The 15,389-nt window shown below is 43.3% G+C and overlaps 1 protein-coding gene across 3 annotated transcripts in view; it reads right to left on the bottom strand.

Moving 5' to 3' along the window:
- Positions 1-15,389, bottom strand: part of RACGAP1 (Rac GTPase activating protein 1) — a 51,519-nt gene that overhangs the window by 26,422 nt on the left and 9,708 nt on the right. For 2 of the 3 annotated variants that reach the window (XM_089478977.1, XM_089478960.1), the window contains exon 2: positions 435-534. In XM_089478977.1, coding sequence (XP_089335103.1) covers positions 435-534 — 100 coding nt within the window. Of the gene's footprint in view, positions 1-434; positions 535-12,384; positions 12,456-15,389 lie in introns of all 3 variants that reach the window. The other variant, XM_089478968.1, reaches the window with a different exon arrangement.

The following is a 15,389-nucleotide window of genomic DNA, read 5'->3' as shown; positions in this document are numbered from 1 at the left end:
CAGTATCCTCCACACCCCACACCCTATTATTTACAGATGACATTATTCTGTAACACAGCACAGACTTCCCTTGGGCTCTTTAAGACCTGTCAAGGTACATGGCAATAAAATATCATGTCCCTGAGGCAACAGATAAGCTAACTACTGGAACCATAATGCTTTAACCACATGCTCTGTACTGTTGCCTAGAAACCACTTTGTACAAATCTTGCAAACTGATATTCTAAATAAAAGCATATCCCAAGGATCAAGCTTATAGAATCAGTTAACACAGGTTAATTGGCTGATCTAAAAATCTGGAAAAGCTCACTCCCACCAAACTATTCAAGAGATCCTTTGAATCACACAGCAAGAAATTGCCTTCAAACAGTCCCCAGTTTTCTGTTTCTGTAACATCAGTCACCACCACATGTCCACAGAAAGTGACAACTTACGGTATTCATTGCCTTCATTCAAAATTTCTGCTTGACGCATCAGTTGGTCAAAGAGGTTCCGTAAATTCAGCATCGCTGTCTCCATCACTGTGTGAAGAAACTGAAATAATTCAGAGATTAGTGTTTTTCTCCCTGACTTTATTCTGCCCAACACAGCAACTCCTGCCAACAAGATTAAGTCTAAAATTCAAGAATTATTCCCACCATTCTGAAAGCATTTGCAAATAATCTGAAATCTGAACAATGCAGCTATTATATTAATTTATACATTCCATACATAAAGTGACTAACTTTGTGTGGCCAAAACAAAACACACCCATTACCATCCTCGCCCAGTTCTTCGCCAAGACCATACATATTGCAATCCTTCTTTTCGCTTATAAAGCACAATTGGCATACAATATGCTTTAACCAATTTTATAAACAACAAAAATATATATGAAAAAAAGTTCTCTTCATCTAAGAAGTTGCCAGTTTGAAACAGGCAAGATGGAAAGCTAGCAAGAAATTAAGTCAGACAAATAAAGATTTCAAATTACTGAAACTGTGTTACAGATGGAAATGAAGTTTAAAGAATTATGCCAAAGACCTCAAGAAAACGTACATTTAGATCAGAGATCTGAAGGAAGAGGCAATTTAGAGTAGGAGCAGAATAAATCAAAAAATTAAAAACACAAAAAATGGATTTCTTAGAAGTCTGTTCAAAAACAAAAAATTAATTCTGTTATACATCTCTGCTTAAAATGAAAGCTAAACAGAAATTTTCTAAAGTGTAATTTAACTGAATTTATTAAAGTCCAAACTAATGGTAAAATTACTTGAATGAGTGCATGCCAACAGGTTTATTATGGAAAATAACAAATATTTATTAGTATTACAAATACAACAACATAGAAATTTACTGTCCATGGCATGAAGAAAATGCTATCTTTGCATCTGTAAAGTTCTAGGCACTAAGGTCAGGATCCAAAGATCTAGTATAAGGCAAGGAGGATATACAAAAATGTGATATTTTTTCTCCCTGAACAACTGAATTTTATCATCATCATCACTATTATTATTAGTGTTTATTTATACAGCTCAGTATGTTTTGCACAGTGCATTACAGAATAATCCAAACAACATAAAACCTGCCAATGGCATACAACCAAAAATAATAAAATACAAAATATAGTAAATAAGCAATTTATCCATTAAAATAACTATAAAACTATAAAACAAGAGACAAACAATATACCCTTATCTGAATTCTCAAAAATATAAAGAATATCAAAAATATCAAACTGCAGCCTGAAATGTTTCCGTAAACAAAAAAGTCTTAAATCTGGACTTATAATTAACTAGAGAAGTAATGGTCCACAAGTGTTTGGGGAAGCAGTTCCAGGAATATAGAGCAGCAAGGGAGAAAGGGTGAATCCCAACCAAGGAAGAAGAAACTCTTGGGTGGGTCAACTAATATAACAAACTGTTTCTTAAATTCAGCTCAGTTTTCAAAAATAGTTTGCAAAAAGCAACAGGAGTGCAGGGAGCTGCTGTAGCATAATTTCACAACCTAAATAATAATAATATTAATAGGATTTATTTATATGTCACCCAATCACTGGGAATCCGGGTGGCTTACAACAGAGGGGATTATAGACGGTTCCCTGCCCTCAGGCTTACAATCTAAAAGACACAACACAAAAGGAGAAGGGAATGGTGAGGGAGAGGGGATCAGGTCATAGAATCATAGAATCATAGAATCATAGAATCGTAGAGTTGGAAGAGACCACTAGGGCCATCCAGTCCAACCCCCTGCCATGCAGGAAATCCAAATCAAAGCATCCCTGACAGATGGCCATCCAGCCTCTGTTTAAAGACCTCCAAGGAAGGAGACTCTATCACCTTCCGAGGAAGTGCATTCCACTGCCGAACAGCCCTTACTGTCAGGAAGTTCCTCCTAATGTTCAGGTGGAATCTCTTTTCCTGTAGCTTGCATCCATTGTTCCGGGTCCTGTTCTCTGGAGCAGCAGAAAACAAGCTTGCTCCCTCCTCAATATGACATCCTTTCAAATATTTAAACAGGGCTATCATATCACCTCTTAACCTTCTTTTCTCCAGGCTAAACATCCCCAGCTCCCTAAGTCGTTCCTCATAGGGCATGGTCTCCAGACCCTTCACCATTTTTGTCGCCCTCCTTTGGACACGCTCCAGTTTCTCAATGTCCTTTTTGAATTGTGGCGCCCAGAACTGGACACAATATTCTAGGTGGGGCCTGACCAAAGCAGAATACAGTGGCACTATTACTTCTCTTGATCTAGACACTATACTTCTATTGATGCAGCCTAAAATAGCATTGGCCTTTTTAGCTGCCGCATCACACTGTTCACTCATGTTCAACTTGTGGTCTACTTGGACTCCTAGATCCCTTTCACACGTAGTTTCATTCAGCCAGGTGTCACCCATCCTATATCTGTGCATTTTATTTTTCCGCCCTAAGTGCAATACCTTACATTTCTCTATGTTGAATTTCATTTTGTTAGCTTTGGCCCAGCTTTCTAGTCTATTCAGGTCATTTTGAATCTTGATCCTGACCTCTGGGGTATTAGCGATTCCCCCTAATTTGGTGTCATCTGCAAATTTGATAAGTATGCTCCCAATTCTGTCATCCAGGTCATTGATAAAGATGTTGAATAGCACTGGGCCCAGGACAGAGCCCTGTGGGACCCCACTGGTCACTTCTCTCCAGGATGAAAAGGAGCCATTGTTGAGCACCCTTTGGGTTCGGCCGGTCAACCAATTACAGACCCATTTAACAGTTCCTTTGTCTAGCCCACATTTTACAAGCTTGTTTGCAAGAATGTCATGGGAAACCTTGTCAAAGGCCTTACTGAAATCAAGATATACTATATCCACAGCATTCCCTTCATCTACCAAGCTGGTAATTTTGTAAAGAAAGAGATTAGATTTGTCTGGCATGACTTGTTTCTCTGAAACCCATGTTGACTTTTTGTGATTATGGCATTGCCTTCTAGATGTTCACAGACTCTCTGTTTAATGATCTGCTCCAGAATCTTTCCTGGTATTGATGTCAGACTAACTGGACGATAATTGTTGGGATCCTCTTTTTTCCCCTTTTTGAAGATGGGGACAACGTTTGCCCTCCTCCAGTCTGCTGGGATCTCTCCTGTTCTCCAGGAGTTTTCAAATATGATTGCCAATGGCTCCGATATTATTTTTGCCAGTTCTTTTAATACCCTTGGATGGAGTTCATCTGGTCCCGGAGACTTAAATTCATTTAGATTAACAAGGTGTTCCTCTACTATCTCTTTACTTATTCTGTGCTGAAATTCCCCTATTCTGTCCTCTGCTCCATTAATCTCAGGTTGAGCACCCTTTGCCTTTTCTGAGAAGACTGAGGCAAAGAAGGTGTTGAGTAATTCTGCCTTTTCTCTATCTCCTGTTAGCATTTTGCCATCTTCTCCACGCAGTGGCCCTACCGTTTCCTTCTTCTTCCTCGTGCTGCGGACATATCCAAAAAAGCCCTTTTTATTGTTCTTAACCTCTCTAGCAAGCCTGAGTTCATTCTGCGCTTTAGCTTTTCTGACTTTACCCCTACACATGCCTGCTATTTCTTTGAATTCCTTTTTCGTGATTTCCCCCTTTTTCCATTTCTTATACATGTTCCGTTTCAAACTTAGCTCGGTTGAAAGTTCCTTAGTCATCCATCCTGGTTTCTTGAGACACCTCCCGTTTTTCTTTCTCACTGGAACTGTTTGAAATTGTGCCTTCAGTATCTCCCTTTTGAGAAAGTCCCATCCGTCCTGAACTCCTTTATCTTTTAGTATTTCTGACCATGGAATCGCTCTCAATACTTCTCTAAGTTTACTGAAATCTGCTCTCCTAAAGTCTAGGATGCGTGTCTGACTCTGCCTGGCTTCTCCTCTCCATTGTATAACAAACTCCAGGAGAACATGGTCGCTTCCCCCTAAGGATTGCACCCCATTAACCAAGTCATCCTTGTTGGTTAGGATCAGATCTAAAATAGCTGACCCCCTTGTTGCCTCTTCCACCTTTTGGACCATGAAATTGTCTTCCAGGCAAGTGAGGAATTTGCTAGACCTTGAGGATTTTGCTGAGTTTGACTTCCAGCAAATATCAGGATAGTTGAAGTCGCCCATCACTACTACATCTCTCTTTTCTGACTGTGTGGTGGCCTGTTCTAGAAAGATATCATCCAATTCCTCAGTCTGACTTGGGGGTCTGTTGTAGACTCCCACCGTAACACCCTTGTTGTTTCCCTCCCCTTTGATTCTTATCCAGATGCTCTCCACCTGGATTCCATGGTTGATGTCCAGGATCTCTTCACTGGTGTAAATATCTCTGACATATAGTGCTATTCCTCCTCCTTTCCTGTTTGGCCTATTTCTCTTAATAAGGTTATACCCCTCTATTTCCACATTCCAATCATGAGACTCATCCCACCAGGTTTCAGTGATGCCTATTATATCATATTTGCTTTGTTGTACTAGGAGTTCGAGTTCATCTTGCTTATTTCCCATGCTCTGTGCATTAGTGTAGAGACATCGCAGACCATGGTTCCCTTTTACTTGCTGCCTGTGCAAGTTTTTTTGCCTCCCACTGCTGGGTCCTTGCACTGTTTGCCTTGTTTCCTCTATGTCAGTTTGACTATTTTCGCCATTCCTTTCGCCTTCCTTAATATTGTCTCCCTTCCCCTCGGAACTCAGTTTAAAGCTCTCCTGATCAAGTTCTTGAGACTGTTGGCAAAAACATTTCTTCCAACTGGCGTGAGATGCAACCCGTCTGTTGCAAGAAGTCCCTCCTCATGGAACCGCAGCCCATGATCGAAGAATCCAAATCATTCTTGGCGGCACCATCTGCGAAGCCAGTTGTTCACATCTGCTATTTTCCTCTCCCTTCCTGGACCATGCCCTTCAACTGGCAGAAGAGACGAGATGACAACCTGTACATCCATTCCTTTCAGCTTCCTACCAAGCGCCTCGTAATCCCTTTTGATGTTCTGAATGCTGTGTCTTGCAGTATCATTAGTTCCCACGTGGACCAAAAGGAAGGGGTATTGGTCAGTAGGCTTGACCAGTCTTGTCAGCCTCTCTGTCACATCACGGATCTTTGCACCTGGAAGACAACACACCCCTCGAGACATCTTGTCAGGCCTACAAATCACCGCTTCTGTACCCCTCAGCAAGGAGTCCCCCACTACGACCACACGCCTCCTCCGAGGCTTAGCAGCGACTGTTCCCTCGGGTGGGACTCTCAGGCTCCTCTGCTCTGTCCCAGAAGTCTGTCCATGCTGCTCTTCTTCATCCTCCTTGATAAGGGAAAGAGCTTCGAATCGATTCTCTAGCTGCAAGCTCCCCGAACAATTCCTTCTTGGCTTACTTCTCTTTGTGACATTCCTCCAGCTGTCTGCCTCCTCTGTTTGGCAAGTGACCTCTTCCACCCTAGCATCTTCCTCTGCGTGGTACTCATCCAAGATGGTTAGTTCTACTGAGTCCAGGAAATCCTCTTGTTCCCTAATATGCTGAAGTGTAGCTACTCTGGACTCCAGCTGCTGCACTTTCTCCTCCAAGAGTGCTACCAACTTGCACTTGGTGCATGTGAAGTTCTCCACTTCTGTAGGCAAGAAGAGAAACATCCCACAAGAGTTGCAGGTGACTGCGGCAGATCCCTCGTTGTCCATACTGCAAAGTCTTTAGTAATAAATATAACAGTCAATCTACTGGGAATACTTCTTTAAAGGTAAGTACTGGCTGCTATCTTACACTTAAAGGGAAGGTTCTGTTTCAATATCTGATTCTAACCTGATGCCACTTGAGCAGAGTTGTTGAGTTAAAGAAAACAAAAATTCGCACGCCGTTAGGCGCGCGGCTCTGGAAGTTGGTATATAAAGCTAGTCTGCTAGCTCCGCCCCCTTGTGACTCACAGATGTGACTCACAGAAGCTCCGCCCCTTCAGCAACGAGCACACGGTCTCGAGCACACGGTCTCAAAATGGCTGCCAAGCAGCTCCTCTCCTTCTCCTCTCTCTGGCCGGACTGTTCTGGAAGGCTCTGGAAGTTGGTATATAAAGCTAGTCTGCTAGGTCCGCCCCCTTGTGACTCACAGATGTGACTCACAGAAGCTCCGCCCCTTCAGCAACAAGCACACGGTCTCGAGCACACGGTCTCAAAATGGCTGCCAAGCAGCTCCTCTCCTTCTCCTCTCTCTGGCCGGACTGTTCTGGAAGGCTCTAGAAGTTGGTATATAAAGCTAGTCTGCTAGCTCCGCCCCCTTGTGACTCACAGATGTGACTCACAGAAGCTCCGCCCCTTCAGCAACGAGCACACGGTCTCGAGCACACGGTCTCAAAATGGCTGCCAAGCAGCTCCTCTCCTTCTCCTCTCTCTGGCCGGACTGTTCTGGAAGGCTCTGGAAGTTGGTATATAAAGCTAGTCTGCTAGCTCCGCCCCCTTGTGACTCACAGATGTGACTCACAGAAGCTCCGCCCCTTCAGCAACGAGCACACGGTCTCGAGCACACGGTCTCAAAATGGCTGCCAAGCAGCTCCTCTCCTTCTCCTCTCTCTGGCCGGACTGTTCTGGAAGGCTCTGGAAGTTGGTATATAAAGCTAGTATGCTAGCTCCGCCCCCTTGTGACTCACAGATGTGACTCACAGAAGCTCCGCCCCTTCAGCAACGAGCACACGGTCTCAAAATGGCTGCCAAGCAGCTCCTCTCCTTCTTCTCTCTCTGGCCGGACTGTTCTGAAGGCTCTGGAAGTTGGTATATAAAGCTAGTCTGCTAGCTCCGCCCCCTTGTGACTCACAGACGTGACTCACAGAAGCTCCTCCCCTTCAGCAACGAGCACACGGTCTCAAGCACACGGTCTCAAAATGGCTGCCAAGCAGCTCCTCTCCTTCTCTCTCTGGCCGGACTGTTCTGAAGGCTCTGGAAGTTGGTATATAAAGCTAGTCTGCTAGCTCCGCCCCTTGTGACTCACAGATGTGACTCACAGAAGCTCCTCCCCTTCAGCAACGAGCACACGGTCTCAAGCACACGGTCTCAAAATGGCTGCCAAGCAGCTCCTCTCCTTCTTCTCTCTCTGGCCGGACTGTTCTGAAGGCTCTGGAAGTTGGTATATAAAGCTAGTCTGCTAGCTCCGCCCCCTTGTGACTCACAGATGTGACTCACAGAAGCTCCTCCCCTTCAGCAACGAGCACACGGTCTCAAAATGGCTGCCAAGCAGCTCCTCTCCTTCTTCTCTCTCTGGCCGGACTGTTCTGAAGGCTCTGGAAGTTGGTATATAAAGCTAGTCTGCTAGCTCCGCCCCCTTGTGACTCACAGATGTGACTCACAGAAGCTCCTCCCCTTCAGCAACGAGCACACGGTCTCAAAATGGCTGCCAAGCAGCTCCTCTCCTTCTTCTCTCTCTGGCCGGACTGTTCTGAAGGCTCTGGAAGTTGGTATATAAAGCTAGTCTGCTAGCTCCGCCCCCTTGTGACTCACAGATGTGACTCACAGCATTCTTCTCTCCCTCTGAGGCCTGGACCAAGGCAGATGGACTGGAGGGAGGGCTCTTCTTCTTAATCAAGGCCGGGCCCGATGGTGTTGGGCCTGTCCTTTCACTCCCTCTAGGCCAGAAGATGACAGTTGAGAGGAGGGAGGGGAGGGCTTTTTAAATTCATGGGACAAATTTCATCATCTCTAGGAACTTGAGTTTAGGCCTCAGGTAACTGATTTACTGGTAGTTCACACCTTGCGTGCATCCAGAAAAAGAAAACAGAAAACCATTCCTTTGACAGTTGTCCCATTTCTCTAAGCAGATATAGCAAGCAGGAAAGAGTGAAATCCTCCTCTATAGAAGACAGATCAAAATCTTTCTACAGGAGGGGAGGAGGAACGGGCGCATACCCCCTCCTCCCCCACCCACGGGCCCTTCCTGACCCACAGCTGCCTCTGGAGAGAAAGCTGGGGTTCAGGAAGGGTCCATGGGAGGGGGAATAAGGTGTGTGCCCACTCCTCCCCCCATAGGCCCTGCCTGACCCCCAACTGTCTCTCAGACAGCTGGAGGCCAGAGGAAGGGCTGGAGGAAGAGCAACAGCAAGTGACCATTGCACTTCCGAACCTTCCCCAGCTTCTAGATGTCTCTCAGAGGCAGCTAGACGCTGGGAAAAGTACCGGGGGGGGGGGAGTCCTGCTCCCTGGCATGCGGACCGAAAAAGGTTCGCCATCGCTGCTCTAGACAGTTCCCACCAAGGCGCCCTGGGCAGCATCTGAAGTCTGGCAGGATGTGTTCCTTATCTTCACAATGAAAAGCAGGGGAAGAAAAGAATGTAGAACAGGTAGAAGCCAGCAGATTAACTCAAGCTTTTGGCTTGGCTACATTATTTCTTGTGAGGAACTGACATTCTTTGTTCTGTCACAAATTGATCAACTCTTCTTTGCTTAATTGGGCATAAGGCCAGCAAAAGTCTTGAGGGGAAATCAGCTGTTTTGGCAACAAAGAGAAACAGAATGGTTGTTCTAGGAGTGAATGTTAACTTCTGTATCTTTTAACTTCAGTGTCTAAAAACTATAGAGAAGTGCTTCTTGTGCTATCTGATGGGGGGGGGGGCAGGCATCTCCCTGCCTAGTGCCAGGGGCTGGTGCCATATTTATATTCATTGGCTACAACAGTTTCTTTCTTTCCTGAAAACTCTCTATGGACAAGAAGCCCCTGACTCGTGGATCACCATCAGTCCAGGGAACGCTATTTTGAATAGCACTACTCTAGAGCAAAACTGGGAGAAAATGAGAAAAAGCGACAAGACAGATGAAGTGACTGAGGTGGACAAATCTTTATTCTTCTGCTTGTATCAAATGCTTTGCAGGAGGAATTCTTGTTTCTCATACTACCACTTCATTCAGCCACTTAAGACAGTATGGCTGGAAGACAGTTGTTGACGATTAATGGAACACATTTCATCCCTCTACACACCGCCCCTTTAGAATGCACAGAATTGATGGAAACACTACTGTCTCTGGAAGCATGATGTCCAAGCTCCATAGTCACTGAAGCAAAGAGAAGGACTCTATTTCTGGTGTGCAAACAAGGAGAAAATGGTGCAGGGGCTGGCTGTAGCTACCTAACTTCCGCAGAATACTGTGCAAGCAAGAGTAGGGAAGCATGAGGAAACCAAGTGATCAGGTGAAGACCATGGTCTTCTCTGCCAGAGTGCACCATGGCTGAAGGTGTAATGCTTGGCTGGCTACGACTCAATTCAAATGCCTGCTTCCCAGGGCTCAGATGTCATCTCAAAAACAAAAAACACAACGTTTAAAATGAGGGAACAGGCACATAGAACACAGCAAGTTGAAAGGAGCCCCTTGCAACTGTAAGCTACAAGCTTGATGGCTCCTGCCCAGAACAAAAAGTACAGTGGGGTCTCGCAATCTGCAGGCTTGCCATCTGGAGCTTTAAGCATCTGTGGATGGCAAGCTTTGTTATCCCCAATGATGTTGTGTGCATGAAGCTACACACATGTTGCATCACCATTAGGGACAACAGGACTTGAGGTCCCACACTTTTCGTATCTGCAGGAGAGGGGGTCCAGAACTGATCCCCTGCAGATACGAAGGTCCAACTGTAGAAAAGGACATTTATTTTTACATAGGACATGTCTCCTAGATTCATCCTGAGAGCTCTAAGTGAATCCTCTACTTCTGAAAAAGCAAAGCCAAAGACTGAGAGGTTTGGGTAACACTCCCCAAAAAGACCAGAACCTAGAAAAATTGCAGGCTGGGTAATTTTGGGAGGTGCGTTTTTAAAAAGTACTTTTCAAAGCTCTCAAAAGAGCATGGGTTATCTATATTTTTGGTCTGCTTCTACAAATGAACTGTTAGCCTTTCCCTACCAGGGGCGTCACTAGGAGATGTGGGAGGTGCCATCTGCACCAGGTGATATCCTAAGTGGGGGTGACACTACTGCTCCCCATTCATCTGCCTTTTGGAAGAAACAGGCTGTGGCATTTGCCTTCATCTCTTCAAAATGCTGAGATGGAGTGAATAGGATGAGGGTCAGTGGGAAGAGAAAGGAGAGACATTAGGTTTTTAATTTTTTAAAAAACTTTAAATTTAAAAATTTTAAATTTTTATTCTTTTAAAATTTTCTTTAAAAACATCACATCTTACTAAATGTTCACTTTAAACATGAAATGATGTAGATGTTTAAACTGTGCATATGATATTGTAATATAAAGGTATAATTTCAATTTTGCTAATTTTTTATGTCACAGGTATTACCATTACATTTACTGATATATAGAAATTACCATTTATGAGTAACATTAAGTTAAAAAAATGACTAAGGTGTATGCTGTGGTATGGGAGGAAGTCAACAGGAGTGTGCATATGTGACACCATGAGTTGCTGCACTGAGTGATGCCAACCCTAGTGACACCACTGCTAAGACCCACTGAGTTTTAATTGTTTAAACAACCAGTCAGTAGTGTGCTGTTCAAAAACACTGACATTCTTTCTTAATTTTTAAAATCACTCTGATCCAAATCAGTTCACCAAGGACTAGTGTGCACATCACAATGTCTTTTTCAAATAATGTTTTTGGAGGATCTTTTGACATAGGTGAACATAAAAGTTTATTTTTGAAGTGGCTGCTTCTATTGATGTGGCTTTTAAAAACCCATGGCATGGTCAGCACATTTTCCAATCAGCAAGAGCCAGTGACATCACAGTGGTGATTAAGGGAGAAATTGCTAGTTCAGCAGTGCGGAAATTGCTTCTTCAATCCCTGCAGCTGCTGGAAATGTTTATGGAACTATGGCTAATAAATTACTACCAAGCAAAGGCTGATTGCACCACATTCCTGGCATCTACTGCAGACAAGATACCACCTCCACAGATAGAAAGCTACAGAAAAAAACATTTTAAGTGCATAATTCAAAGAAGCACACTGAGCAAGCAGGCTTTAGTATTGATTATGTCTGAAAATTTCAGATGTTCCAAAAGGATCCATGGAATGAGGCTTCTATTGACATTTCTGGGTGTTTTTCTCCTCCATTTTCACTCCTCATGCTTTAGCAGCAGTACTACTAGAGAAAACCCTTCCCTGAATTGGCCAAATGTGCAGTGGCCCACTTTTGGGATGGCTGAAGCACAAGTTGTGATTTCTGACAGGCAACTCCAGAATGTCATTTTTAAAAGCAACACGGACAGGCAGTTAGTGTTGGATTAGAACGGGGGAAATCAAGATCTCAACCATGAAGTTTGCAGGGTGATCTGGGATGAATGACATCCACTCAGGATAACCTACTTTGCAGGGAAGTTGCAAAGATAAAGAGAGAGAGCGAAAGAGAATAGTGTATGCCCTCATCTTCTTGTAAGAAAGGCAAGGCATAAATGCAACAAATACATTAAAATACCAGTTATACTTTCAGGATTTTTTTGACAATGTGCTAAAGATGTAAAAGCTAACACCCCCCCCTTTTTTTTTTTTTTTTTTTTGTCCAAGTTTAAAGGATGGATTTTTCAGGGCAAAAGAAAACCCTGATAGTTTTGTGATAACGTTGAAAGAGTTTCTTCAAAAACATTATATATACTTACAAAAAACAATACACAAAAAGTAATGCATTCATTAACCAAGCATAGTGAGGATTTTGTAATCATTATTTACAACTGTACACCAAGTCCTGTGAAGAATGAGACTTCTGAAGGAGAAAAGCAAGACCAGCTAATGGCCACATAAAAGCACCCAAAAGTGCTTATCTTTGCACTTGCACAAGATCTTTAGTAATGTGAAATAGGCATTGTGGGAAACAGCTAGGAAGCTTTGTTTCATTTACCTTAAGTTTGAGTCATTATGACACAAGCAGCAGCACAGCAGTAAGGTGTACATATATTTCTATGTACCTGTGGTATCACCTGCATGGATTTTTTAAAGTAAGAATAATAATCTACCTTAATTTCGTGTTTTCTGCGTGAAGCTCAGAATCAAAGGCAACATCTACCATTAAGAGATTCGATTTTTCCTAATTAAAATGGAACAGACAAAACAAAGGATCACCTTCAAACCACAGGTTTTCTGTATTTACCAGCACCACCTCAGGTCTCTTCTATACATAAAATGGCCTTGGAAGCAAATTATGTTATAGTTGATAGAAGCACATAACCTCCTGACAGTAATGCACAAGTGCATACTCTGTATTTTACTGGTCATTTGTTTGTACTGTACAAGAAATGCAATAACACTGATCAGTTCATACATTGCCTTCTTGCTGAAGGGAAACAGGAAACAATCCTGCTTTCATCTCTGCAGGAAAAGCAGGTTTTTGAAAGAATTTCCTCTTGACCATACTCAAATATAATTGCACTATTTTTACATGACAGAAGTGTGTTAATTCTACTCAACCCTGCCCCCCATGCAGCAAAATATTATATAAAAGAAATATTTAACTTGTAAATTATGCCTTTAAATTACACTTGGAATACATTATTACCATTAGGCAATAAATAGCACTACCCAAGCATTCAAAGCTTAGTTCAAGCATCTTAGGATGCATTAATTACAAGAGTGGCTGTTGTCTTTTTCACCACAGGCATTCCTTTCCCTCTTCCATCATTGTTGTTATTACTGTATATATTTCATAATTCTGGTAGGAGAACAGCCCATTCAGAACTTGTCATCAGTAATGCCCAAAGAACCATAACGGCTATTCTAAGATTTTTTTTCACTAAAGGTGCTCAGTTCATTCCAGGCGCAATCAAACTGTTTAATGCCAAGGTTCGCCCACAACTTCTTTACGGAGCTCAACTGGGACCATATAGTAACATCAATGTAATCGAACGTGTACAAACTAAGTTCCTTAGGAGAATCTTTCAGGTCGCCCATTGTGTTCCGAATGCTGTTCTTAGAAGGGAGGCTGGGACTATTAAAATAGAATCTAGTTTGTGGATCAGTATATTTACCTATTGGCAAAAATTACATAAAACTTCTGGAGGTTTGACAAATTGAATTTTTTTGGATTCTTTTAAATCTTCTTGGGAAATTTCTCTTCTCAAGAAATTAAATGAGCTAGGTCTCAACAAAAATGAAATTCTAAAGCTTGACACTGATAGAGCTAAATCTATTATTAAACAAAAAATCCTAGAAGTAGAAAGAAACATGGACTTTGCTTCCCTCCCACAATATGCCATGTTCAGTGCTCAAGCTTTGATCCCCTCCCCAGCTACATATCTGTTCCATGTTACCCTCCCGAAGTTTAGAAGGGCTTTAACTCTGGCACGTTTCAATGTGTTGCCCACGGCCATGTTGGAAGGTAGATTCAAAAAAACACCTTTTGAACTTCGTTTTTGCCCATGTGATTCGGGCGCTGTTGAAACCAATGAGCATATTCTCCTTTATTGTCAATTCTATAGAGATATTCGTCACCAACTGATTAGCCCACTACTGAGTAAATTCCCAGGTAAAACTGACTCCTTTTATTTACGCCTCCTATTGGATAACAATGATTCTACAGTATCTCATAAGGTGGCTAAATTTTGTTACATTGTTTGTAAACTGCGCCCTCAACTGACATATAGTCATTTTATTACCATGTAGAAAGATCTGTTTGGATATTGTATAGGTATAGTCTATTATCAGTTTATATTTTAAGCTGTTACTGTTGTACTGATACGCTGTTTTTGTGTGGTTTTGTTTTATACTGGTCAAAGACCGAATAAATTTTATTACATTACTGTATATATTCACATATAAGTGGGGAAATTTTAGTCTAAAAATTTACCCTGAAAACCTGGATTGACTTATTCATAGGTCAATGCTGCCTTGGGAAGCTACAAACAGTCAATGAGAGTAGGATTCAGTTTGGCTTGTCACAGATGATGGCCACTTGGACGGCCTTTGTGAGAAAAGGAGGAGCAAGCTGCATAGGCTCCCCACTCACTGCCATCTTTAGTGCCAAGCTGAACGCTAGATGGATCTGTTTGAGGACCTTTTGGAGCAGGTACTTGTGGTAGCTGAAGCAGTAGCTGATCATGGGATCCCTTGTGGAGCCCAAGCTCGACCATCCACTTGCAAAAAGGGAGCCTTGGCCTCCAGCTCAAGGAAATGGAAAGCTAGGTCTGAGCTCAGTCTCTCGTGGCAGCACTCAAAGACCACACACGTATGCTTGTAGCTTTTTGCACAGCCTTGCCAGAAAAGGGGAGAATAATATTAATTTTAAAAATCCCAGTTCTTGTGGGCTTGTTGTTGGCTTTAGCTGGGGGTGGGGTGGGAACACCAAATAATGCCCAGGATTAACCTTTGCTAAATGCCCCTTTTACCCTTCACTTATCCACAGGTCATAGCAAATTCTTAATTTTGGGCCAAAAAACTGCCTTCGAGTTAACCATGAGATCAATGTCTAGTCAAGAGTATGCCGTATGTGATGTCCAGCCAGGACTGTTTGAATCTCCCCCTACATTTTCTTTCATATTAGTTCAGGCCATAGTATGTTTTAGTGTAGGAAATGTTCATTGTATTAGTTGTGGGAGGAGATATAGGATCCCCTGCATTTTTTTTCCAAGTTTGGTTTGCCCCTTCCCAGCAAGCTCTGCTTTAGTTAGAGGCTTTTAGTTTGGGGCAGTCTTTGCTGTGAGCTTGCAGAGAGCTGTCTTTTGGTTGCAAACAGGCCCAGGCAGCCAGAAAGGGCATTTCTTACACATTAGCCCAGGGGTCGGCAACCTCCGGCCCGCGGGCCAGATGCGGCCCGCGGAGGCCTGGCGGCCGGCCCCTGCCTCCTGTTGCTGCCGCCGCTGTGGCAGCCACCCGTCGCAGCTTTTCGCCGCTCTGGGGGCCGCCATTTTGGGTGAAAAAATGGCGGCGCCCAGAGTGGCCTCTGGGGCTATGGGCGCCGCCATTTTTTTGCCCAAAATGGCGGCGAAATCTCGCACGACCTCGGGGGAGGTCACGCGAGACTTCGCCG

The sequence above is a fragment of the Sceloporus occidentalis genome, unplaced genomic scaffold (genome assembly GCF_023333645.1).
Source record: "Sceloporus occidentalis isolate IW3139 unplaced genomic scaffold, rSceOcc1.0.p SCAF_1, whole genome shotgun sequence".
Classification (NCBI taxonomy): Eukaryota; Metazoa; Chordata; class Lepidosauria; order Squamata; family Phrynosomatidae; genus Sceloporus; species Sceloporus occidentalis.
The sequence above is the reverse complement of the archived record's forward strand: the minus strand, read 5'-3'. Positions and strand labels throughout refer to the sequence as shown.